Below are 26,653 nucleotides of genomic sequence, written 5' to 3'. Positions count from 1 at the left end.
CTTTGTGATTTTCAAGCAGTTATATGATTTGGGTCTCATCAGAATAAACGCCACACTTTGAAATACTGTCTTCATATCTGATACACCAAAAGCAGTTTTAGATTTATTCGATTTTGCAGTGTATACCTTTTTTTCCCCGCAACACTTTTTGAACTGGAGGTTACATCAGGGGCAACAACACAACTAATTTATGATAGTTATTCCCTAGTAAACCATGCTGTGGCCATGTTTTATTATCCCCTCTGTATTTCACACATAATTTAATCTCAATATGCATGTCCAAGACACCTACTCTCTCTCCTCTGTCCTAATTCTCTTCGACCTCTCTGCTGCCTTTGACACTGTCGATCACTCTATTCTACTATCTTCTCTTGCTGACCTGGGAATCTCTGGCACTGCTCTGGTCTGGTTCTCCTACCTCTCCAACCACACTTACCAGGTAACCCCACACCTCGCCCTCTCTCAACAGGAGTCCCCCAAGGGTCAGTCTTGGGTCCTCTCCTGTTCTGTCTCTCTACACCCGCTCCCTGGGCCCCCTCATCGCATCCTATGGTTTCTCATACCATTTCCATGCTGATTGATGCTCAGATTTTCCTCTCCTTCCCCACCTCTGACTCCACCATCCCCTCCCGTATCTCTACCTGTCTGTCTGCTATCTCCTCCGGGATGCACTCGCATCACCTCAAATTCAACCTCTCTAAATCTGACCTCCTGTTCTTTCCCTCCTTCTCCCCCCCCCCCCCCCCCCCCCCCCCTCTGATCTCTGTTCTGGAATCTACCACACTCTTTCCCTCCTCCTCAGCTAAGAACCTCTGAGTCACCCTGGACCCCTGCCTCTCTTATTCCCAGGACATCTCCACTCTGGCACGCAATTGCCGATTTCTTCCTGAGCAACATACGAAGAATCCGACCCTTCCTCACCAACTACGCCACCCAGCTCCTGGTCCAGGCCCTGTTACTCTCCCGCCTAGACTACTACAACTCCCTCCTGACTGGCCTCCCTGCGTCAGCCACCCGTCCGCTCCAGCTCATCAGAACTCCGCTGCTCGCCTGGTATTCTCTCTGCCTCGCTTCTCCCACGCAACTCCACTGCTCCGCTCACTCCACTGGCTCCCGTTCACTCGCATCCAGGTCAAGACTCTTGTACTAGCCTACAGATGCCTTGACCAGTCTGCACCCAGCTACCTCCAGACCCTCATCTGTCCCTACACCCCCACTCGAACTCTCCGCTCCTCCTGCACTAGAAGACTGGCTCTACCTCCTCTACACTCCCCTGCCTCCAGAGCCCGCTCCTTCTCCACCCTCACCCTGCTGTGGTGGAATGACCTTCCTACAGGTGTCAGGACTGCCCAGTCCTTGACCACCTTCTGGCACCTCCTCAAGACTCACCACTTCAGACCGCACCTGTAGAACTCCTCTTTTTTTCCCCCTATGGACACTAAATGCGCTTTACTTGCTCTTATCTGCCCCCTATTTTACTGCATTTAATCCTGTACTTTAGATTACTGTAATCTGTCGTGTTATTTAATCTGTAGTATTTTGTATTTAATTATATCCTGATGTAACTATCACTGACACTGTTATCTTCTTCGTTACTGAATCGTATTTTGTCATCCTTGTACTTGCTAGAACCAAAGTCATTGTATTTATCTTGCTCTTAATTGTATTAATACTTGTACTGTGATTCTTGAAATGTATTTTTGTTTACGACTAAGTCACACTGGACAAGAGCGTCTGCGAAGAAATAAATAATAATAATACTGCATTTTAGATGCTGTCAGTGGCTGGACTTCGCTATTGAAATACAGTATTGATGGAAAATTGTTAACGTATTTGCACTACATAAACTGTAAAACTAGTGTACAAAGTGTCATTTTAGGTACTACCTTTTTATTTATTTTTACCTATGTGACCAAATGACTGTATGTTTTGAACAGTGCTTGGATTGTCAAAAATCTAATTTTACTTTCATTTCAAGGTCAAACGCAGGCAAGGGCAAAACCTTCTGAATCACCACAATATTGACAGCAAAGCAGATTGGGATCTAAACTGGTTGGTTATTAAAATAACACATTATTTGTAGATGAAAATATAATTCAGAATGATTTTAATCCCTAAATTGCAGACATTGAGATTATGCCAAATACTAGCACTGTAATAATAATCCACTCGAGAAAAACTGGTTTCGCTTTCCTAACTGTCGGATAGAGCAACGGCACTTTCAAAGGAGTATTTACAGAAGTATCTTGAACACAGAAGATAACAAAGGCTGCATGGGCGTCCGGTTGGTGGCACGTTTAGGAAAGAGAACAGCAAATTTATTATTAAAAAAATAACAACAAATCCCTGGAATTTGATTAAGAAGATACACAAATAGTAAACATGTGCGAATTGGTAAGTGAAATGCAGTTTAAACGCTAAATCTTAAGCAACGCAAAACAGCAAAAAATAATAATAATAATAATAATAATAATAATAATAGTAATAATAATAAAGTGACGGAGATATGTAGCTAATCGTACCCACGTTTGACTTCAGTGTTTTAAAACATTTGAATTTAAAAGTGGTCACTTGATGCAGTGGGTTGTTAATGTTAATTGTTAATGATGGTTTTATGCACTTCTTAACGCAGAGTATAAGTAGTGGTATTTTTTTTTTTTTTTCGAATAACGACGACTTCTATTTACAAACCGCTTATTGGATAAAATACATTAGTTTTTTAAAGTAAAAAATGATTAGTTAAGTTATTTAACGTTTCTCGGAAATCCAGGAAGTTTGTTTAAAAAAATTGTACAAGTCATGTCTTGTAAATGTGTAACTTCCTTTCACGCTTGCGCAGTATGGCCTATATTTGAGGTATGACACAGACGCGGTTTTTGGGATGGAACCGTCTCGCGTTTTGATTGGTCCATGTCTGTCACATGAATACGTCGTCACACGAGTGGAAAAGCGTGCAGGCATTTTTAACATTGTAATCAGAGAGAGAGAGAGACTTAGAAAAACTGCGTTCTGTTAGGAGAGGAGCAGCAGACAGCAGAGCTAGGCACTCATGCGCACCCATGTCCACTGTAAATACAGAGAGGGAGGGAGGGTTGTTGTTGTATTGTATTGTCTGGACTGTTTTGTGATAATGTTCATTGTTGAATTGCTTTGGCAAAACTCAGTTTCATTTTGTCATGCCAATAAAGCATTTCTTGAATCTTTGAATTTTGAATTGAGAGAGAGAGAGAGAGAGATCGATCGATCGATCTGCTTTCCACCACCTTACCATTAAAAAACAAACTATGGGCAATTACTTTATATGAATTATAATGTTATGCATGAATGTAAGAATTGGCTTTCTGTAATGGCGTACTTTTTAGCATATATCTAAATCGTTTACGCGATATATTTTAATATCAAATATATGTCTTCCACACTAGAGGATGTATTAGTTTATCTCTAATGTAATCACAGTTGTACATATAGACTGCCAATGTTTTCATTCACGTCCCAAATTCTGGGCCGATTTGGTTTTTAGATAACGTCCCAAATTCTGGGCCGATTTGGTTTTTAGATAACGTCCCAAATTCTGGGCCGCTCTGGTTTTTAGATAACGTCCCAAATTCTGCATTTTCGAATTCAGGCCAATTTTTGAGATATTCTGCTTAGCTGACAACCGAGTTTCTAAGTCATGCATGCACAGTTTACTATAAACTGGACCGTTAATTCATTTAAGAGTAACCCTTAGTACATGAATCAAAGTTAATGTATTTTTTACTCTCCCCAGAAAACATTAAGGAACATGGTATACCAACAAAAAAAGGACATTTCATTTGCTTATGTAATGTCCATCAATATATAGTGAGGCGTAGAAGTTTATCAGAACTTCTGGGTTTAAGAGACCAGTGCCCTTCAACAACTTCAAATAAATCCTATTGTATTGTATTAGTCAACATTTCCCTTATCTATTCCTGATAGTTTATACTGTAGGTCAGGGGTTTTCAACCTTTATTTGAAACTGTACCCCTTCTATCTGGAGGTTTCAGCTCGAGTACCCCTTTACAATTTTCGCTCAACTGAACGGTACCTCAGTTACAATAAAATGGATAATAATCTGATGACCCCCCCCCCCCCCCCCGTTTATTTAATAAATTTGGATGACAAACTGCTGGTTTAGGACAGAACAACAAACAGTAGGCTTAATTCTTAAAACTTTTAACTACAAGTATTTTGCACAGAATTAAAAAGACAAGTATTGGGTTAGGAGCACACCTATTTTTTTGTAACTTTGACAGCCTTTTTTAAATTTTGACAACCTTTTGTAAAAGTGAAGGCCTTTTGATACCCAGCATACACTGCAATACCCAGCAAAGTTATACACTGATATTCTGATAGCACAGCAATTCAAATGAATTGATTGTGTTCCTCAAATACACAATAAAAAAGTGATATTTATAGGGTTTACAGTTATACATCGATACAGTGGTTTCGGACATCTAAGAACAGGTACTGCGAGCATCTGGATTCATACCCAGAGGTACTCTGTAGCCTCCTGGGACATTCACAGCTTGACACCCTCTTGTAGTTGCCCGTTTCTGCATATAAAGCAAAATGCTTTGTCAATCTCTCTTTTTTCTTATAAATCAGTCTTTGCAGGAATCATTCCAAAAACACTTGAATCAGTTAGGGACTACCAGTCTGACACCCTGTTTAGAGGGCATTACTGTCTCGTATTGACTGTCAGGAAGGTAAGACTGCATGCCGCTGGCGAGGTCAGATGCCAAGGTGATGCCCAATAATCTGGGTTTATCATGATTAGAAACTGATAAACAGGGGCTTTATTGAAGTAAACATTTTAAATCTGTAGTTTTGCAGTGTTTTGTTAGAATTTTACCTAAGTTATGAGGTCATCTACCATGTGATAGTGCCCTGCATGGAGCTTCCTGGTTGGTAGATGAAAGCTCTGAGGTATTACCATGTGTTTGTAAACTTCCCATTTCAATCTTTATTTCCATTATAGGATGACCATAAACTCACTTTGGATGAACTGCATCGGAAGTATGATACAGACCTCAGTCGGGTACGTTTCACCAACTGCACTGTTTCGAGTTCTATCAGGGATGGGGGATAGGGGATAGTCTGTGTCCATGAGTACTGTTAACCCCTAAATTGACTGTGGCCTGAAATCTGGTTGGTTGCAGGAATATTTAAGATTACATTTCCTTAACTGTTATTATACTTTATTACGGTACCCTTAATGTTCCGAGCCCTATCTGTTAAATATGCATGTATTGCAAAGTGTGGTCTTTAAGATAGTTTATTTGTTCTTGTATGACGTATCTCAATTATGTAAAGCAATCTCTTGATTTTAGTGTAGGGCTTCAGGGTAAATTACTTTGTTCCGTAGAAACGGTGAGTAACCAGGTACTGGTTAAATTCTGGGGGCCTTTAAGTCCCACTGGCAAAAACTGCAGGCAATCCTTTCATCTGTTAACAGGCAATTTTTAATTGGGGAATGGGTGTGTGTGTGTGTGTGGAATTATATATATATATATATAAATAAATAGATTGTACACACACACACACACACACACACACACTCAAGCAGCTTCAGAGTGGTCCCTATAGACCGGTGTAACTATTTTTGTTCATAATTCCCAATTTACCTTCTGCAGGGTTTAACAGTTGCCCGTGCTGCAGAGATCCTGCTTCGTGATGGTCCCAATTGCCTGACTCCTCCCCCTACAACCCCAGAAAGGGGGAAGTTCTGCAAGCAGATGTTTGGAGGCTTCTCCATGTTGCTATGGGCAGAATCTCTTCTCTTTTTTTTGGCATACGGAATTCAGGCTGCCATGGATGATGAACCTGCCGCTGAAAATGTAAGTAGCCAAATAAGGTTTGTAGCCTGTAGGGAAACTTGTTTGTAGTACTAACTAGTTAATTAATGGGAGATAGATACAATGTCTGTCTGTTTCTCTCCACAGTTGTATCTGGGTGTTGTGCTTGCTGCTGTTGCCATCATCATCGGCTGTTTCTTTTACTACCAAGAAGCCAAGAGTTCTAAGATCATGGAATCCTTTAAAAACATGGTTCCTCAGGTACTGCAACACTCCCAATATATATAAAAAAGATTGTTTATGCATGTCAGTTGCTTTTCATTTTAATTGTTAAACAAATCTTTTCCCTCTCTCTCTCTCCAGCAAGCCCTAGTTATCCGTGATGGTGAGAAGAACAGTATTAATGCTGAGGAAGTTGTGGTTGGAGACCTAGTGGAAGTGAAGGGAGGAGACAGGATCCCAGCTGACTTGAGAATCATCTCTGCTAATGGCTGCAAGGTAGGTTTGAGGTAAAGGGCGATAACCAACCTGGAAGCATAACTCTAAATTTGGGGGTGTGGGGTGATGCTTATGCTTTTTCTATATTTGTATTCTGTAGGTTGATAATTCTTCCCTGACTGGTGAATCTGAGCCTCAGACTAGGACACCTGACTTCACCAATGAAAACCCACTTGAGACGAGGAACATTGCCTTCTTCTCAACAAACTGTGTAGAAGGTACAGAGCTATTAATAGGCTAGGGGATTACTTTTTTTTGGTGGGTGAAATGTTGTTGATCTTGCATGATAGCATAAGTCCTGTGGAGAAAGTTTAAAATCTGTGGAATAAAAATAATAAATCCATGGAGGGCTTGACTTTTTTTTGTGTGTGTGTTTTACACTCTATCCAGTCACACCTCTAGTTCTAATTGAACACTCATTTCTTTTAGGTACTGCTCGTGGTATTGTCATTAGCACTGGTGACCACACTGTGATGGGACGCATTGCCAATCTAGCCTCTGTCTTGGAGGTTGGCCAGGCTCCCATCTCCAGAGAGATTGAACACTTCATCCATATCATCACTGGAGTGGCGGTCTTCATCGGTATTTCCTTCTTCATCCTCTCCCTGATCCATGGATACAGCTGGCTGGAGGCTGTCATCTTCCTTATAGGAATTATTTTTGCCATCGTGCCAAAAGCTCTGCTGGCTACTGTCAAGGTATGGAAGAGAGATTCATTTCCTTGACTTTTAGAGAAGCAAATACACAGCCACCCACTGAATCTATGAGGAATATTATAAAAAAAGTGAACTGAGTGTACTATAAAAATCGTATTGCAGTGTACTGATATCGAATGACTGTTTCCTTTTGAGGAAGATGCAAGAGACTTGGCTGATTCATCTTTGTATTGCATTAACCTTTACCATTATTTGGGTGCTATTGCTCATCCTTTCGTAAAGTTAAGTGGATGCACCAGTTACTGTGTGTGTAACTACTTATACTTATATATTATAACAATGGAAACACCTGGGTAAATGAGGGACACCAAGTATATTGAAAGCAAGGGCTTCCACACAGGTGTGGCTCATGCGTTAATTAAGCAAATAACATCCCAGCATGCTTAGGATCATGTTTAAAATTGCTGGACAGGCCTGGTTGCCTATAATTATGGCTAGCATGGCTGCAAGAGGAGACCTCAGTGACTTTGAAAGAGGGGTGATTGTTGGGGCGCGTTTGGCAGGAGCTTCAGTGACCAAGTCAGCTCAACTTGCTGATGTTTCACAAGCAACAGTGTCTAAGGTGATGTCGGCATGGAACTCCGAGGGAAAGACATCATCAGCAAAGGGCAACAGTGGGCAGAAGCGCATACTCCAGGATCGTGATATCCGTGCATTAATTCGAAGTGCAAGGCAAAACAGGCGAGCAACTGCAGATCAATTGACTGCAAATTTCAACCTGGGGCGCGAGCAGCCAGGTTCATCAAACGGTCCGCCAAGAACTCAACAGAGCGGGATACCATAGTGGTCCAACACATATTAACACTTTGCGGTCCATTTATTCAGCGCGTGTCAGGCGCGTCAGGTCCAATTTATTTATTTATTTTTTTTTCACACTATAACAGGTTTAAAAGGCACTGCATATCAACAGGACACTTAGTACTGCATCTCCAGCACCGCCCCACCCCTCGTTCGCTATATTTTTCAAATAACTCGTAATAATAGTACATACCGATAAATCATCTCTTGATCACTCGTTTTATCACCAATCTCCTCAATAATGTGATCCAAGTCGTTATTTTATTACTATAACATCTCAAAAAGCTCTGCGGAAGCAGCTATCTTGTTTGTGTATGTCTGTGTTATCTATGTGGTGTCGGGTCTATCAGTATTCATTGAGATACGCCCCTTTTTTTCGGCTTCTCTAGTTCCTATCGGTCTCACTCGGCCATAGAATGGTTTTCTCTGCTTTTTCCATAGAAAAAACGACTAGAGACCTGTTTTTTGCGTCTTTTTGATCCGACATAGGACCACAGAGGGTTAAATGACTTACATTGGTTTTTCCATTTTTTTTTTGTCCACTATATATATATATATATATATATATATATATATATATATATATATATATATATATATATATATATATATAGATATAGATATATATATATATATATATCTTATCTGAAGCAGCAGAGAGGAGCAGCAACTGGCTGTGGTTGAGACGGAAAGATTCTGGCTGGGGACAGGTAAGTAAGCTGGGCTGAGTTGAGTGGGGGACGGAGGGGGGTGATGCTGGGACGCCAGAATCACCGTCGAGCCCTCTTGAGGTGTCGTGGGCTAGTCGACGAAACACTGAGGATGGAAGGTGCCCACTTGAAAACCCCAGAGATGTACCCTACTTAGCTCAATCCAGACGGTTGTCATGCTGATGCGCTGGGGAGGCCGCACTTTGGTTGATCCCCGGAGCCAGCATCGCAGCCGTTGTGTGTGCTGATGCGCCAGGGAGGCAAAATAAGCTGATCCCTGGAGCCAGCATTACACTTCAGCCATTAACACCAGACAGAAGGATATCTACATCATCATATGGAAGGAAACGTAAATGGATGGAGACACACATGGATCACATTAGTTTACTGTAAAGCTACGTCTTAGTTGGTGCTTATCTTGGCGAGAGCCGAGTTCAAATCAGCATGAAGTTTTAACATCTACTCTCGTGTAATGGAAATCTTATATATATATATATAGATATATAGATATACAGTGCCTTGCAAAAGTATTCAGACGCCTGACCAATTCTCTCATATTACTGAATTACAAATGGTACATTGAAATTTCGTTCTGTTTGATATTTTATTTTAAAACACTGCTTGCATAAGTATTCAACCCCTGTGCTGTGGAAGCTCCCAGTTTACACCGATGAAAGAAATTCTTGTTAAAATTGAAGGAAGAATGGATGGAGCAAAATACAGGGAAATACTGCAAGAGAACCTGCTTCAGTCCGCTAAAAAACTGAAGCTTGGGAGGAAATTCACCTTTCAGCAGGACAATGATCCCAAGCACAAGGCCAAAGCAACATTGGAGTGGCTCAAGAACAAAAAGGTGAATGTCCTACAGTGGCCCAGTCAAAGTCCTGATCTCAATCCCACTGAGAATCTGTGGCACTATTTGAAAATTGTGGTCCACAAGCGTCGTCCAACCAACCTGAACAACCTGGAGTAAATCTGCCAAGAAGAATGGGCCAAAATCACTCCGACACTGTGTGCAAAGCTGGTACATACTTACCCCAAAAGACTTCAATCTGCAGCGAAAGGTGGCTCTACCAAATATTAATGTGTGGGGGTTAAATACTTATGCAAGCAACATATTTCAGTTTTTTATTTTTCTTAAATATTTCCCAACATAAAACCAATGTCACCTTACAATAATTGATTTTGAGTTTCAGTGTTTTAAAATAAAATATCAAAAATAACGAAATTTCACTGTACCATTTGTAATTCAGTAATATGAGAGAATTGGTCAGGGGTCTGAATACTTTTGCAAGGCACTATATTAATATATGTGTGTAAAAAAATAAATAAATAAATAATAATAAATTGGTGTGTGTTTCCCCATCTCTTCTGCCTCTACCTTAGGTCTGCTTCCCACTCACAGGTAAGCGAATGGCTCGTAAGAATTGCCTGGTAAAGAACCTGGAAGCTGTAGAGACTCTGGGATCCATCTCCACCATCTGCTGTGATAAGACTGGCACCCTGACACAAAACAGAATGACTGTTGTTCACATGTGGTTTGACAACCAGATCCACGAAGCAGACACCACTGAGAACCAGAGTGGTAAGAGATCCACTTCTTGTTCGTTCCTCTCTTGACTGCATTTGTTTTCCCTCAGTATATGCTTGTGTCGTCATATTCTAATATCCTCTTTACAGGTGCTACCTTTGATAAGAGCTCTTCCACTTGGGTTGCCCTTGCTCGAGTTGCAGGACTCTGCAACCGGGCTGTATTCCAGGCTGCACAGGAGTCTGTACCAATTCTTAAGGTAGGATTGTTTTTAAAAGAGCTGCTTGAAGTGTTGTGTGTTTTTGTTTTTCTTCTGAAATTCTGACACTTGCTTTTAATAACTAAAATGGCGAGTCTTTAGTATGTAATGGTACTTTTCCAAATGCTCTGGTATAACCAATTCTTTAAATATGACTGAACGCCATTGACAGCAATGGGTCTTTTGTAGAAGCTGTTGAAACAAATCTCCTGACAAGCAACTTTCATGACTTCATAACTGTAGCTATTTGTGCTCCCTTGAGGTGCTTGACTGGAAACAGACTTTTAAAAGCCTTAAACCTTTACAATTTTAAACCCGAAGGGATGCTACACTGTATGTTATTGCTCTAAATACCAGTGGTTGAGAATTCAGCTGCAGGAAATGGTTGATTCTGGTTGTCATTGGCAAGGCCAGAATTAAATTCTCACAGGTGGTTTCTTTTTGTTCTTTCTCAAATGTGTGTTTTTTATAAATCTGTAGAGAGAAGTCGCTGGTGATGCTTCAGAATCTGCCCTGCTGAAATGTATTGAGCTGTGCTGTGGGTCAGTGAAGGCCATGAGAGACAAGAACCCCAAAATTGAAGAGATCCCCTTCAACTCAACCAACAAGTGCCAGGTAAATATGAGGGAATGGTTCTGTGTGGTTCTGAAGCACCACGCTGAGCCCGGAATTCTCTGAAAAGCACCAACAATTTTACTTGATCACATTTTCTGGAAAGAATGGACTATACTGCATAGTATAAAAGTGCTTTATAACTGTCACTTGCAGAATTAACACCTCTGTCCTTGTCCTCAGCTCTCCATCCACCGGAATGCAAACCCCAGTGAATCTCGCTACCTGCTGGTGATGAAGGGTGCCCCAGAAAGGATTCTTGATCGCTGCGCCACCATCTTGATTCAAGGCAAAGAGCAGCCACTAGATGATGAGATGAAGGATGCTTTCCAAAATGCTTACCTTGAGCTGGGAGGACTGGGAGAGAGAGTTCTTGGTAAGAAACTTGCATTAACAAAATGGCAGCTTTATTGAAGTCTTTCGGATTGCACTTGATGTTGTGTGAAAGTGACCCCCTCCCCATATCTTCCTTGTAGGATTCTGTCATATGCCGCTTCCTGACGACCAGTTTCCTGAAGGATTCAAGTTTGATGTAGACGAGTTGAACTTCCCTACTGAGAAGCTGTGCTTTGTTGGTCTGATGGCCATGATCGATCCTCCTCATGCTGCAGTACCCGATGCTGTTGGCAAGTGCAGAAGCGCTGGCATCAAGGTAATTTATATTGTATTAAGACTTTATAAGAAATGTTATACGTAGCCATACTTTGTCGTCCAGTCTCATTACCAAATATGCACTTCTCAATTTATTTATTTTTCCTTCTACAGGTTATTATGGTTACTGGTGACCACCCTATTACAGCCAAGGCCATTGCAAAGGGTGTGGGAATCATCTCTGAAAGAAATGAAACTGTTGAGGATATTGCAGCTCGCTTGAACATTCCAGTCAGAGAAGTCAACCCCAGGTATGAAATCTGGTACAAAGGTGTTTAAATAAAAAAAATATGCTAAAAATGCTAAAGATGCTAAAAATATATATTGTGACAAACCAAGGGGCCGTGTTATAAATGGAAAGTATGTGAGGGCGGAACTGCTAACAGGGCTCTGTCTTCTCACTGGATTGCGACCAGAGGGGGGACTACAATTCGCAAAATGGCCGCCCCAAAAAGACTACAAGCCCCAACAGCCAGAGCAATGTGCCGAGGCGTGGCAGCCACACCCACAACAGTCATGGGGTGTGGCCAGCCAATATAAAAAGTGTCAACACAGACCAGGAAGTGAGGAGAGAGAGGAGTAGAAGGTGGTGAGGCATTGAGGAGTGTGCTATTACTGTTTTGCGGATTTCTGAATTGATTTACTGTGTATGACCTGGACCGACTGAGAACCCTACTGGCTGTGAACCAGATTTGTGAACTGACCCTTGACATCCCTGACCCTGTGGGCCGTGTGTCCAGCACGGCACAAGGTAATAAACATACAAGCACCGTCTTGTTGGAACAAACTTTTTTTGTAACTGTACTTTCTTGTGTGTGTCTTCCATACCGATTTGGGTACAAGTTTCCTTACCAAGCAAGAGCGTTGTCACAATATATATATATAGTGCCGTCAAAGTATTTGCCCCCTGTCTGATTTTCTGCTTTTTGTATTTGGTCAGATTTTTTTGTGGGTTGTAGTAGTATATAGAGGGAGTCTGAGAGAAAATGACACCAACGTTTGGTGCTTCTTTCATTTGTTTGGTGTGCAAGGTTATCAAATATGCAATCTTCATGTGTGAAAAAGTTATAGTCCTGCCAAAATCTCTCCAAGAGCAAGGTGTAACTTCGTCCAGGAAGTCAAAGAACCCATGAACAACATCCAGGGATCTGCAGGCCTCTCTCGCCTCGGCTAAGGTCAGTGCTCATGACTCCACCATCAGAAAGACACTGGGTAAAAAAGGGATTTATGGCAGAGTAGCAAGGCGGAAACCATTGCTCACTAAGAAGAACATGAATGCTCGTCTCAAGTTTGCCAAAAAGCACCTGGATGATCCTCAAGAGTTCTGGAACAATGTTCTATGGACAGATGAGTCAAAAGTGGAACTTTTTGGGCGACATGGGCCCCGTTATGTCTGGCGAAAACCAAACACTGCATTCCACAGTAAGACCCTCATACCAACGGTCAAGCGTGGTGGTGGTAGTGTCATGGTTTGGGGATGCTTTGCTGCATCAGGACCTGGACGCCTTGCCATCATTGAAGGAACCATGAATTCTGCTCTGTATCAGAGAATTCTACAGGAGACTGTTGGGCCATCCGTCTGTGAGCTGAAGCGCAGCTGGGTCATGCAGCAAGACAATGCATACAATGCAGCAGTCATTGTATTTATCTTGCTCTTAATTGTATTATTACTTGTACTGTGATACTTGAAATGTATTTGCTTACGATTGTAAGTCGCCCTGGATAAGGGCGTCTGCTAATAAATAAATAATAATAATAAACAACAATGATCCGAAACACACAAGCAAGTCTACATCAGAATGGTTGAAGAACAAGAAATTTAAAGTTTTGGAATGGCCTAGTCAAAGTCCAGACCTAAACCCCATTGAGATGTGGCAGGACCTGAAACGAGCAGTTTATGCTCGAAAATCCACAAATGTTACTGAGGTTGAAGCAGTTCTGCATGGAGGAGTGGGCCAAAATTCCTCCTTGGTGCTGTGAGAGACTATTCAATAACTACAGGAAGCATTTGGTTGCAGTTATTGCTGTTAAAGGTGGTGTAACCAGTTAATGAGTCTAAGGGGATTACTTTTTCACACTGGGGCATTGGGTGTTGCTTAACTTTCTTTAATAAATAAATTAAATATGTATACATTTTTTGTGTTATTTGTTCACTCAGGGTCCCTTTGATCTAATATTAGGTTTTGGTTGAAGATCTGATAATATTCAGTGTCAAAAAAATGCAGAAACACAGACAGGGGGCAAATACTTTTTCACAGCACTGTGTGTGTGTGTGTATATAATATAAATTAATGTTTAAAGCATCTTTGTAGGTATTATCTCTATTTTAAAGTAGCCGGATTTACTGTGCTTGTTGAGTTGTTAAAGACCACTGTGAAATGGAGTCCTTTCTAATACTTGCAGAGATGCCAAGGCCTGTGTAATTCATGGTGGTGACCTGGAGGAACTGACTAGTGACCAGCTGGATGACCTGCTGAAGCACCACACTGAGATAGTGTTTGCTAGGACCTCTCCTCAACAGAAACTCATCATTGTGGAGGGATGTCAACGACAGGTACAGTATTGGATTATTAATAATAAAAAATAGTCTTGCTGTGTACACCATAGTTGGAAAGTCCTAGAATGATACTTGAAATTGGCACTCTGCTAGGAAATATGAACTTCCCAAATTCATGAAATGAGAATCTGTACAAACCCTTCTCTTTTTATACCTGAAGTTTAATGTAGAAATAGTTTGTGTGTGTGTGGTGTTTTTTTTTTTTTTTTTTTTTTTTGTATTCATGTAAAATAAATGCTCATGACATTCTCCTCCTCCTTCACGTCTGCAGGGTGCTATTGTAGCTGTGACTGGTGATGGCAGGAACGAGTCCCCTGCCCTGAAGAAAGCAGATATTGGAGTTGCTATGGGTATTTCTGGATCTGACGTCTCCAAACAGGCTGCGGACATGATCCTTCTGGATGATAACTTTGCCTCCATTGTGAATGGTGTAGAGGAAGGTAAGACAGACCATGTTATAAAAAAAAAACCACCCCCAATTTTACAAAAAACAATCTCTGACGCTCTATTCATCCTCTACTAGGTCGTCTGATCTTTGATAACCTGAAGAAGTCAATTGCTTACACCCTGACAAGTAACATCCCTGAAATCACACCATTCCTGTTCTTCATTATGGCCAATATCCCCCTGCCTCTGGGAACCGTTACCATCCTGTGTATTGACTTGGGTACTGACATTGTGAGTATTCTTCTTCTTCTTCTTCTTCTATGGTTTCATGATCTATGCTCTAAGGGAGGGTGAGCTGAATGTGAAGTTGAAAATCTTGGTACATTTTTCTAATCTAGTTTGTCTTTTGATAAAGAGATGTGTATCTCTTTTTACTGGTTGCAGTGAAACCTATCTGACTTTGCATATTTAACTCCTTTTTGGCTTTTCATGTCTAGGTTCCTGCTATCTCCCTGGCTTATGAAGCAGCAGAAAGTGACATCATGAAGAGACAGCCACGAAATCCCAAAACAGACAAGCTTGTGAATGAAAGGCTGATCAGTATGGCCTGTGGACAAATTGGTAAGTGGAAAAGCTTAAGTGTTTCAGATAACCATTAAAATTGTTATATGATAGTCTTTTCCTTCTGTAATTGTTAGCCTTTGTAAGTCTACAAATATTGGTATGATTTGTGACAACAATCCCTTCTGGTGTCTAGAACTTTTATCCTCATTTAATGAATTGCTCATTTAAGTGTTGCGTCTTCCTTGCAGTTGAATTCCTAGTGCCGCAGGTGCCTGATCTCTGCTAATGAAATGTACGCTCAAGGGAACCACTGCAGTTGCTTCTCTCTTGTTAAAATGTTTATGGAAGGAATAAGGTCTTTGTATTTTGCAACAACAAAGCTTGAGAGTGGCACTACATGGGCAATTGCTAACTATACTGAGCATCAAAAAGAAACATATCACTCCATATTTGGATTAGTAGCTTGTGTGGCCACTGTTGGAGTCAATACAAGCAGTACATCTGCAACACATGCTTTGCACCAGGTTTCAGATGTTGTCTTGTGGAATCCTGGCCCATTCCTCTTGTAGTGCCTGGGTAAGCATCTGTCTGTTCAATGGTCTCCGAGCCCTAGATGCCACACGTCACCCAAGTTCATCCCATAAATGTTCCATTGGGCTCTGGTCTGGGGAATAAGGAATCATTCTGCAAGAAAGCTGTCGTGACATGAGCAACATGTGGACGTGCGTTGTCTTGCTGGAATGTTGTCACATTAGGATGGGCTTGCAAGAAGGGCACCAAGTGAGGCCTTGGTCAACATATCGCTGTGCAGTCATGTTGCCATCAATCGCTACCAGCGGCGTTCTGTAGTGACTAGACACTCCTGCCCAGACCATCACACTTGGACCTCCCCACCGATTGGCCTCTCGTACACAACGATTGCCGTATTGTTCACCACATCTACGCCATACTTGCTGATGTCCATCAAGGCAGTCAGTGCAGAATCTCAATTCGTCACAGAAGAGGACCTGGCTACACTGAAGGCGAGTCCACCTAAGGTGTTGGCACCACCTCATCCTGTTGCGACGGTGCACATTGCTGAGCACCGGACCCCTGTATGGTCATCTGGCCTGTAGATGATGACTGTGTAACCGCCTTCTTACAGCTGAACTGCTGATGCGTGGATTGTTAACTCTGTAAAATGAACCCTGACACTATCCTTCAGTGTTTTAAAGCTTTCTGTAACAAGTCACATTATTGACTGTAATGAAGATGGGGCACATTTCTTTATCTCCTCCCATTTACACACTGGGTATAGGCAGCCATCTGTGAGGAGGGATAAAAAGCTTAACTAAAAGGTAACTGTCTCACTTCAGGTATGATCCAGGCTCTGGGAGGATTCTTTGCATATTTTGTCATTCTTGCTGAGAATGGTTTCCTGCCTATGAGACTGCTGGGAATCCGTATTGACTGGAATGACAGAAGCCTCAATGATTTGGAAGACAGCTATGGACAGCAGTGGGTCAGTATGCCTCAACACAATATTGTGAGGTGGTGGAGAACACAATATTAAATGGCAGTGTTTGACACTAAACTTTACCTCCCTCTGGTCTTGCCTTCCACAGACCTTTGAACAGAGAAAGATTGTCGAGTTTACCTGCCACACTGCTTTCTTCGTCAGTATTGTGGTTGTGCAGTGGGCTGACTTGATCATCTGTAAAACTAGAAGAAACTCTGTCTTCCAGCAAGGAATGAAGTAAGTATTGAGACTGGTGACCCATTGATTTGACATGAGCACCAACTACATTAAAACTGTGAGCAAAAGTCAATATTACTAAACATGGTCTCTGTTTAAAGGAATATGATGTTTGGTATTGTAAAGTAGTCTGTGTGGGTGATTTTTTTTTTTTTAATTTTTTTTATTTGTATTTATTTTATTTAACAGGAACAAAATTCTTATCTTTGGGCTGTTTGAGGAAACCGCTTTGGCTGCCTTCTTGTCTTACTGCCCAGGAATGGATGTGGCTTTCAGAATGTACCCTCTGAAGTAAGTTAATGAGATTATTTTTTTTTTTTCATTATTATTTTGTTGTTTGACATTTTAATGATTTTGACATACTCCAAAATATGGTCAATTTTTTCTTTTGACCCTGGCATCTTTATTATTATTATTATTATTATTATTATTATTATTATTATTATTAATAATATTATTATTATTTTCTCCTTAGACCAGCCTGGTGGTTCTGCGCCTTCCCCTACGCTCTCTTTATCTTTGTTTATGATGAAATCAGAAAGCTTATCATCCGACGCAGCCCAGGAGGTAAGGCAACAAAATTTATATTTTGCATGTCTAGTGTGTTAAATCCTTAGTGTGCTGGGAAAAATACACTGTAATCACACCTTCCATTGTGTTCAGAATTGGTGCTACAAGAAGAAAGTGATACTTGCTAAGGACATTCTTTATTGAATGTTTCAGAATCTTGGAGATTGTATGCACTTATATTTTTTAGGTCGTAGCTTGCATACTGTTTTGAAATTGTGGCACAACAATCCTTTACTATAAATGTGTGGTGATTTTGGAAAGTTTATTCAATATATTTATTTTCTTTCTAGGTTGGGTGGAAAAGGAGACCTACTACTAAACTATCGCTCTACATCACAATTTTCACTCATGTCCTTTAGCCTCCAATCTTTGGATATGTGTTTTTATATAGAATGCTTGAAACTGCTGAAAGATACAGAACCAAGACGTTTTTATGTGCCTTTGTTTTGTAGTGCAAATTTTATATGGTTTTTAACAGAAGTGCAATTTAAAATAAACTTTCAGTGAAGTCACATTTGTGCCTTTTTATTTCTTTCTGGGGGGGGAGGGGGAAGAGTCATCTTCAGTTTGTTAAAGCTACTGATTTCTCCAGGGTTGCTTTTCAGCTATTTTATTCCATAACTTCAATATATCCTCTTCCAAATCCCCTAGATGGTACAACTGTACTCTAGCCTGCACAGGTTAAAAATTGTTTCATTTTATGCAAATTTAAATCAACATGCAGTTCTGTACAAAACTTAAATAATGCAACCATTTTAATGTGATGCAAAATTGGAATGCTCTAACTGAATAGGCTCCCCTTTTCACATGAGCTGCTACTGTACATGGCATGTGGTATCCACAGCACAATACAACAATATTTGCACAAACATTTGCTGCTTCCACAAACACCCCTGTAGTTGACCGCTAGTCATGTGCTACTGCAGTAATAGACAAGATATCTGTCTTGCCACCTGAACTCCTATTAGTCCCACCCCCACAGAAAGGAAAACATCTTTGTGATTTTCAAGCAGTTATATGATTTGGGTCTCATCAGAATAAAGACCACACTTTGAAATACTGTCTTCATATCTGATACACCAAAAGCAGTTTTAGATTTATTCGATTTTGCAGTGTATACCTTTTTTTCCCCGCAACACTTTTTGAACTGGAGGTTACATCAGGGGCAACAACACAACTAATTTATGATAGTCATTCCCCAGTAAACTATGCTGTGGCCATGTTTTATTATCCCCTCTGTATTTCACACATAATTTAATCTCAATATGCATGTCCAAGACAGCTACAGCATTTTAGATGCTATCAGTGGCAGGACTTTGCTATTGAAATACAGTATTGATGGAAAATTTGCACTACATAAACTGTAAAACTAGTGTACAAAGTGTCATTTTAGGTCCTACCTTTTTATTTTATTTTTACCTATATGACCAAATGACTGGTGTTTAAGAATTGTGATGTTTGAGAGATTTTGCATAGAGCTACACCTCCAATGCAAATGAAATTGCCCCCAGGAAATCAACCCGACACATCCCTTTTAAATAATTTATCTAGTTTTCTTAAGATTATGGTGTCTACAGGGACCAGTTTTATCCAACTTGTCTTCAAACATTGACACTTCACATAAAAGCTGCAGTGTGTTGTTTAATTTAACAAGTGATTTTATAAAGAGGAGTTATGCTGTTAAAGTTACTAATTGAATTGGAGACATTAAGAGCAGTTGGGAATACAGACCTTTACATACTCTGCAAACAGAAAACACTTGCCTTTGGCTTATTTATACATTATGATAAATTACATCCTTAACATGAGGTTAAAAAAAAAAGATTTGAAAACAAAAACTACCTTGACCGCTATTAAAGGGTGAAAAGCCTTTGGCAGGAAGCCAGGAAAAATAACAGACACACAAAAAGGAACTTTCACAGGCTTGTATACACTGAGCTAATGGAAAGAATTCACTTTCCCTTCAAGGATTGAAAATGTTACTTATTTTTGTGTATTATTATTATTATTTATTATTATTTATTTCTTAGCAGACGCCCTTATCCAGGGCGACTTACAATCGTAAGCAAATACATTTCAAGTGTTACAATACAAGTAATACAATAATCTTGCTCTTGCTCTTGCTCTTGCTCTTATTGTGTACTCTGGAGTGGACTACTGACTGATTCCCTGAAAATAATATCTTCAAATGTTTGAATGTGTAAAAGGTTTTGCAAATAAATCTGCCACACAGAGTGAAAAAAAGGTGAAAACAGTTTGTGTTTTTTTAACGGGTGTGTAATTGAAGTCTTCTCAAAGTCTGTTTACTGCCTTTGGTGCAATTGGGATTATAATATTTGGGTTGTTTTGAACGTTTTAAAAGTTTCTGTTCTAGCCAACTCGAGGGCGGCTGATCTTCATGTTTGTCTGTAATGTGTTCGAAGTGAGTTTCACTATTGACCTGGCACATGCATGTAAGTCTTTGATTCCAGTTACACAGGACATTATACAATATGTTTGCTGTGATTCTGCTCTATGAGCAATATGCCTATGACTTGCATAAATGAACAAGGGTTGATCTGACCCACCTATACCATGGCAGGATAAGCAACAGCTGAATTTGTTTTGGAGCAGTTTACAGTACCAAGGGATCTACTTATTTTATAACCCAGGGGGGTATTAATGATCAACACTTTGGGGTAGATCTAAGGACACTCGCAAAGTGATTTGCGGGTGCAAAACCATTATAATATGATGAAAGTATTTTGCCTTGCACTTAGGCAATTGCTGACCATCCAAAAACTTTATACCTCTTCTTACAAGGTGCAAACTATTGTAGAAGCGAGTAATTAAGAGATGTATAAAAGCACACACCTGCAGAGACCTGTCATTGGCTTCAGGATGGCTGCTGTGGTACACTTCCTGATGCAGCGATGCTTGGCTCTTGTTGAGGAGAGGCAGGAACACGTTTGGAGGAGAAGGGAAAGATGAAGAAGACCCAGCATATTCAATCCCAGGGACACTTTGTTTGGGATGCCGGAGGATGGGCTGCTAAAGCATTATCGTCTCACTCCACAGGTCATCCTTGACCTCATAGATGAATTGAGGGATGAGCCAGACCCCAGCGTCAATCTAGGGACCGCTATCCCTGCACATGTGAAAGTGCTGTGTTCTCTGCACTACTTAGCCTCTGGTTCCTTTCATACCACAGTTGGAATGTCTGGAGAGATAGCACAATGTCATGCTGAAAAGGACAGGCCAATACATAACATTTCCAAAGGATATTTGCATAACTGATGCTTTTCCAAACAACTCCATTTCATGCTGAGTGACCTCAGCCATAAGGACTCTCAGCTTCTCAGAAAACTCAGAAAACATTTTTTTTCAGTGCTTCTCTTGCTCTGACATATATATTTATTTTTTATATATACTGCTCTCTGTCCTCCTAACTCCATCACCACTGGGCTGCAAGTGTGGTCGCTAAATAGATCGATGCGCTCATTGAGACCCTCATTATCATAATTGCGGATCATTATTTGTGCATGTTGAGTAATTTGCATTGCTTTTAAGCTTACATAAGCCACAGTGCAAAATAATTGCCTGGCCGCAATGCAATTTTAATTTTGTATCCGCAATTATTTGCACTGCGCCTGTACTTACATCTACCCCCTGTATGTCTTCCTGTACGTTGTTAACCTGAAGCAAAAAGAAAGAGACGTCCTGTAATAATGTTGTTTTATTTTTACTGATAGTGTGTTGTTTATGAATCCTCCTGTGTATGTGTGGTCTAGTTAGCACAAACAAAGTCAAATGGAAACAGGCCCTTACACTCATACTTCTTCTTTTTATTTTACTATAAACGTAAAAAAAAAATGTAAACATCTTTCCTGCTGATAGCAGTACTCCTTAGCTAGTGTAATCTTACCCATTTAGTATTTAAGAGAAGCTGGTAACGACAGGAAAGTAAGAGTTCATTTACATTGAAGTTACTCCTAATACCACAGGGTTATTTGTTTTGTTTTGATTCACCACAGAGGTCTCAGGCAAATCCACGGAATTTAACACAGTGGGAGCTGTGGTCCTGCCTACTAATCCATTACTATATCTGTGGTTTGTTTTGTGTTTGTGTTTGCGATCTGCGAATCCAGAGATTGGGATGAAATAAAGGATCTGGAGGTTTGCTGGCCTTCACATGCACATTTGCTTCTTGAAGGGGCTGCTTCAAGCTGTTGCCAGCTTCTGTCTAGTAGAAGTTTGTGTGCGTCCCAACACGTTAATAATGACAGCAGATAACGACTTTACCTATCATAGAAGCAATTCACCCATTTGAACACCCACTTGATCTAGCATCTACTTTAATTTACACTGTGACTTGTGGTGTGTCCCTTGTTCCTAAAACAATTGAAATCTTTGCTAAAGGTGCATATTCAACTGTTTTTAAACAAAAATGTTTTGTGTCTTTGAAGGGATTGTACTACTGTTTATAATAATAATGTTTCTAGTGTGTTCTTTTTTTGAGCATTAGAATATTTAGCTTGGAAAGATAACGTGCAACACATTTCACAAAATCATAATGCTTTGGAATGTGAGGGAAAAGAGTGATTTGATCTGCTAGGGGTTTTATGTTTTATTTATTTTATGTAAATAATGTATTTATTTGAAAGTGGTTATAAAACATGGGTGTACACATCTACGCCTTATTTATTTTGTGTTAAAAAAGAAAGTGTTAATGCCCCTCATCTTGATAAGTGAAGTTATACACTGGAGTCCTGTCTGTTTTCTTGTTTCTAGAGTGCTTAACCCAAAGGCTATTGTTTGCCTGAGTAGAATGGGGTCTAAGTGAATGTACAGTGTGTTTTACATTTGTTCCAGTGATTGTAAGGATATCCAGGAATTGTTAAGAGAAACAAATGGCTTGTCGGATCATGGGAAAAGGAAGAAAAAAAAACCCCAGAAAGGTCATGACTTTGTAAAATCTTTTTAACATACAATGCCCCAGTTTGCATCACCAACAAGTGAAAATATTCTTTTAGTAACACTGATACAAGGCTCAGTAAAACATGCTAGAATCTCAATGCTTGAGAAAGGTACTGGATTAGCAGCACTGGAGACTGAAGTTAATGTATCCTTAGATCAGTTCATGCAGTGACCTATAGTACATTGCAGAGTATGCGTATTTGTGTGTAGATTTTTCATATTGCACATCATATGAAAAAGAGGAGGCAATAAAACAAAAAAGTTTGTGTGTCTTCAATAAACCAGGATTAAAAGACAAATTAGTTTCAATCACGTGAAGAACCTTTATTACACATTTATTAATGCACCTTTATTTGAATTAAAGTTTGGCAGGGAAGGGGTTAAAATCCCATCCCTGAAAAATCAATGTGCAGGATGTGGCCAGGTTCTAATTGATTAATAGATAGTCAGTTAGGCCTGGCCACATGGTATAGGTGGAGCTGAAACACAGCTCCGGGGGGACAGTTAGTTTAGGGGACGGAATGAGAGCAGTAGGTTGTGTTCTTTGGCCTGCCACCGAGATGCAGCTTGGGTGCTGGTTTATTTGTAAATCAAAGTACACTGAAAAAGAGCTTTCAGAACTGCAATCTCCATCCCCTGCCTCTGCTATTCCCACTGCTAGCCATGACCGCTATGCTACCCTTCCTTATATCCCCAGTAACCTTTTTAAATTTCTGAAGAAGATTGTCTTTCACAAGTTAGACATCATGGAAAACATTGGTTCTCTTTCAATCTTGAAATGTCAACCATTACGAGTTGGGAAATGACCCTCGTGTCACATGACCTGAGCACATATTTAAAATGCCTGCCTGATAGGCCCGGTGTGAGCACGTGTCTGTTGCATTCTGGAACAAGACGCTACGTCACACAGCAGTCGTCGCCATTCGCAGACGTGTCTCCACTTGCTCCTTTTTCATAAGAATCTCTTTCACTTTGGAGGCTGTTTTTGGTATAAAAGTACCTCGCTATTCCTCCTCGGAAGCCAGCTTTCCCCTTCCTTTGGATGCGATGGTAGTTTCTCTTATAGAAGCAGTGGCTGCTGTTTCCAGCCTCGTCCATTTTGGATTCAAATTGTTTAGTGTCTCGGTTTCTGGTCCATGTTCGCGCGTTGTGCCAAACCGAGTTGTGTTTTTGTTTTTGGGTTTTTTCCAAAAAAAAAAAATACTGTTCCTGTCTTCAAACCTGCTACAGTTGTTTTAGTGTGCCACACCTCGTAGCTCCGGCTCGGCAGATTATAGCACATTAACCCAGTGCGTAGCACTTCATGCATAGTACCCCGTACATCCATCAGTACTCCGTGCCCTGTGCATTACCCGGTGCATAGCCACGGTACACTCAGCACCCCCGTAAATTGTACTGCTGTGCATAGCACCCTCGGTGCCCCATGCTCGGTGCCCTGTGCATTCATCTGAATTAACCCGGTGCTGTAGTAGGTGATGTTCAGGTGAAGGATCGACATGCAGACTCAGGTCACAGGTTTTCACAATGCTTTAATTCAATGCGCAAGGGGAGAGCAGCAGATGCATTACAAATACAAATCTCTCTCAGCGTGTGACAAGGTGGCTGAGACGTTATAGTTCCTTAATGTAAGCTGTGGTTAAAATGCATGTCATCCCAGATCATTCTAGATGTTTTTTCCATATAAGGGGTTGTCTTTCATTCTGAACAGTTTAATATTATGTGCAAGTAAGCATGTTTACATGTGGTTTAGCCTTATTCCCTACCTAGTTTCTGTAATTTAACCATTTGCAGAAGTAAGAACACATCTTACAGACACATTTAAGCGGAACTGCGCCCTGAGTCCTGAGCCGAAGCAATAATAAAATGAAAACTTATAAGTAAATACTTAATTAATAAAACACATATATTTATACACAAACATCATGGGTCATAGTTATTTAGATACAAAATTACTGTCGTTTGCAGATGATGAACGCAAATGCTCCCTGCTGATTAAGCATTAAATGTTAGATATACAAATATTTAGAAAATATAAATTCCCTCCACAGCGCATAGCACCTCCTGTGCATCCCCGTGCACTTCCTCAGTGTCCCCGTGCCTGGTACACCTCGGTACTTAGCACTCCCATGCATAGCACCAGTGTCTTACCCTGTGCTCGGTACAGGTGCATAGCACTCCCGTATAGAGCACCCCGCACATTTATCCATCCGTACAATGTCGTTCCACGATTGTGTGAGATGTGGGGCCAGCTTCCCCCCAGAGGACAGCCACAATTTGTGCACCCAATGCCTGGACGCTGATCATGCCCGACGAGCGCTGGCAGCTTTTATGCTGTGTGCGCTAGCTTTCAAAAGAGGGCTAAGAGGTCAGACCGTGCTGAAGGTCGTTCCACCTCCTCTGGCTCTCCGCGGCTCTCGAGGAGCCCCTCGCATGAGCCATCTGCGAACCGCAGTGCTCGGTCTGTGTCTTGCTCGCTGGAGCACAAGACCAAGAAAGCAAAGAAGTGCAGATGTGTCAGCCCTACGGGCACAAATGGTGCAGCTAGCAAGCACGGTTGCAAATCAGCAGTCGTTGCTGGAGTGTCTTGTCAATTTGACAGCTGCCCCTGCACCCACTCCGGCTTTTGGGGTACTGGAGACCCCTTCAGCTCCAGCACTGGTCCCTGCTCTCCCGCAGTCTCAGCTGATTGAGGAGGAGTAGGGCGATGTGGTGTCCCTGGCCGCTTCCGTGGAGGATGGCGAATTCGAAGGGAGAACTGAGGACCCCTCCTGTTTAGAGGGCTCCCCGTCTGAGACCTATATGGCTCCTAGTGGTCCACTGGTGGACTAGCTAGCAGCCCTTGTGAGCAGAGCTGCTGCCCGGGTCCAGATCCCTTGGACTCAGGAGACCCAGGACTGCCGATTGGTGTTGGAAACCTTGGTGTCGACTACACAGCACTGTAAGACCCACCCCCCGGTCCTTTTGTGGAGGAGTTGCAGTCTTTGTGGGGCAGCCCAGCATCAGCGCCCACTTGCTCCAGACGGGTGGAAGCATTGTATGCCCTCCAGGGTGCGGAGAAGCTGGGGCTCTAGCATTTCCCTCCAGTTGATTCCGCGGTGGCTGCCTTAGTGCAGACACAGACTATTTCAACTCTGTCCCATTACTTCTCCTGCCCAATTAAACAATGTAGGGTCACTGAGACGCACTTAAAAAGGACATACATACGGGGGCACTGGCAGCAAGACTAGCAAACACCGCTGGTCTGCTGACTGTGTACCAATCGCAGCTACTGCAGGACCTGTCTGCCCAGCCTTCTTCTCATATTATTAATAAGCTGAGGCTGGTGAATGACCAGCTGATCCACATAGCTCAGCACAGTGGCCAAGCTATCAGATGTAACCTGGGAGCCCTTGTGGTTCTGCAACACCAGCTTTGGCTCTCCCAGACCAGGGTCAACGAGCCCATCTCCCCCGGCTACACCTTCAGGCCAGCCGTGGAAGAGATGCTGCAGCAGTCTCACTGTGCGAGGGACTCGTCAAAGCAGCTCGAAGAGCTGCTTCCGCGACTCACACGTACCCAGCACCAGGGGCAACAGCAATGGAGACCCAGATCTGCTGCAGCACAGACCATTGTGTGCACTGTTCCGGTGGCTGCTCCACCTGGGCCAAGTAGGCAGTACCCCCGCAACCGACCCTCGGCAACAGCGGGCAGAGCCCGGCAAAGACCCCAGCAGCGCCCTCAACAGAGGCAGCGCCAGCCGAACACAGCCCAGCAGGCTCAGCAAAAGTAGCAGCAACCTTGATGGGCTCCCTTCGAGCCAGTGCATTCAGTGGACCCTAAATATTGTCTTTTAAGACAGCCTTTCTCCTGGTCGTCACGTCAGCCAAACGTGTCAGTGAGTTACAGGCCCTTTCCATAGAGGGTTCCTGTTTGCGCTCTGCCAGCAACGGTGATAACGTTACTTTATGCACTAACCCGGCTTTTCTGCCTAAGGTTGTTTCACAGTTTCACTTGAACCAGTCAGTGGAATTGGAGGCGTTACGAGGTCACTAGCCCGTCTTCGTTGCCATACGGAATTAAATGGCGAAGGTTGCTGTGTGCCGTAGCGTCTTGTTCCAGAATGCAACAGACACGTGGTCACACTGGACCTATCAGGCAGCTTTGCTCAGGTCATGTGACATCAGGGTCATTTCCCAACTCGGAATGGTTGACATTTCTTTTTCAGGGAACCAGGGTTACAGTTAGTAACCTAACGTTTCTTTTTTCTTAGTACAAACAGAGATGTGTGCTCTTTTTCAAAGTCTTTGCTAA

At 41.7% G+C, this 26,653-nt stretch overlaps 1 protein-coding gene across 4 annotated transcripts; it reads left to right on the top strand.

Moving 5' to 3' along the window:
• The first annotated feature begins 1,936 nt into the window (after positions 1-1,936).
• LOC117406750 (sodium/potassium-transporting ATPase subunit alpha-1-like) lies at positions 1,937-17,941 on the top strand. Of its 4 annotated transcripts, none has more exons than XM_059029100.1 (22): positions 1,937-2,052; positions 5,003-5,062; positions 5,658-5,861; positions 5,967-6,080; positions 6,183-6,317; positions 6,418-6,535; positions 6,747-7,015; positions 9,928-10,126; positions 10,222-10,331; positions 10,812-10,946; positions 11,127-11,319; positions 11,420-11,595; positions 11,709-11,845; positions 13,998-14,148; positions 14,423-14,591; positions 14,675-14,829; positions 15,036-15,159; positions 16,458-16,603; positions 16,707-16,837; positions 17,027-17,128; positions 17,313-17,404; positions 17,698-17,938. In XM_059029100.1, exons 3-22 carry the CDS (start codon positions 5,760-5,762, stop codon positions 17,724-17,726), a joined length of 2,787 nt encoding a protein of 928 aa, XP_058885083.1. In that variant the 5' UTR covers positions 1,937-2,052; positions 5,003-5,062; positions 5,658-5,759; the 3' UTR covers positions 17,727-17,938. The 4 variants fall into 4 exon arrangements, with proteins under 4 accessions (XP_058885083.1, XP_033866926.1, XP_033866927.1 ...); XM_034011035.3 differs by lacking the exon at positions 1,937-2,052 and adding an exon at positions 2,167-2,394 and having other exon boundaries at positions 17,698-17,939; XM_034011036.3 differs by lacking the exon at positions 1,937-2,052 and adding an exon at positions 3,045-3,068 and having other exon boundaries at positions 17,698-17,939.
• The last annotated feature ends 8,712 nt before the right edge of the window (positions 17,942-26,653 follow it).

This window comes from Acipenser ruthenus, chromosome 8, assembly GCF_902713425.1.
Source record: "Acipenser ruthenus chromosome 8, fAciRut3.2 maternal haplotype, whole genome shotgun sequence".
Classification (NCBI taxonomy): domain Eukaryota; kingdom Metazoa; phylum Chordata; class Actinopteri; order Acipenseriformes; family Acipenseridae; genus Acipenser; species Acipenser ruthenus.
Note: the sequence above shows the minus strand (reverse complement) of the source record. Positions and strands in the feature narration are given on the sequence as shown.

What these genes read in the sequence shown, in the direction of transcription:
- LOC117406750 (XM_034011035.3), top strand. An exon ending in ATGAACCTGCCGCTGAAAAT is followed by an intron (nt 5,862 to 5,966) that starts GTAAGTAGCCAA and finishes TTCTCTCCACAG; the next exon opens with TTGTATCTGGGTGTTGTGCT. An exon ending in GTCAGAGAAGTCAACCCCAG is followed by an intron (nt 11,846 to 13,997) that starts GTATGAAATCTG and finishes TAATACTTGCAG; the next exon opens with AGATGCCAAGGCCTGTGTAA.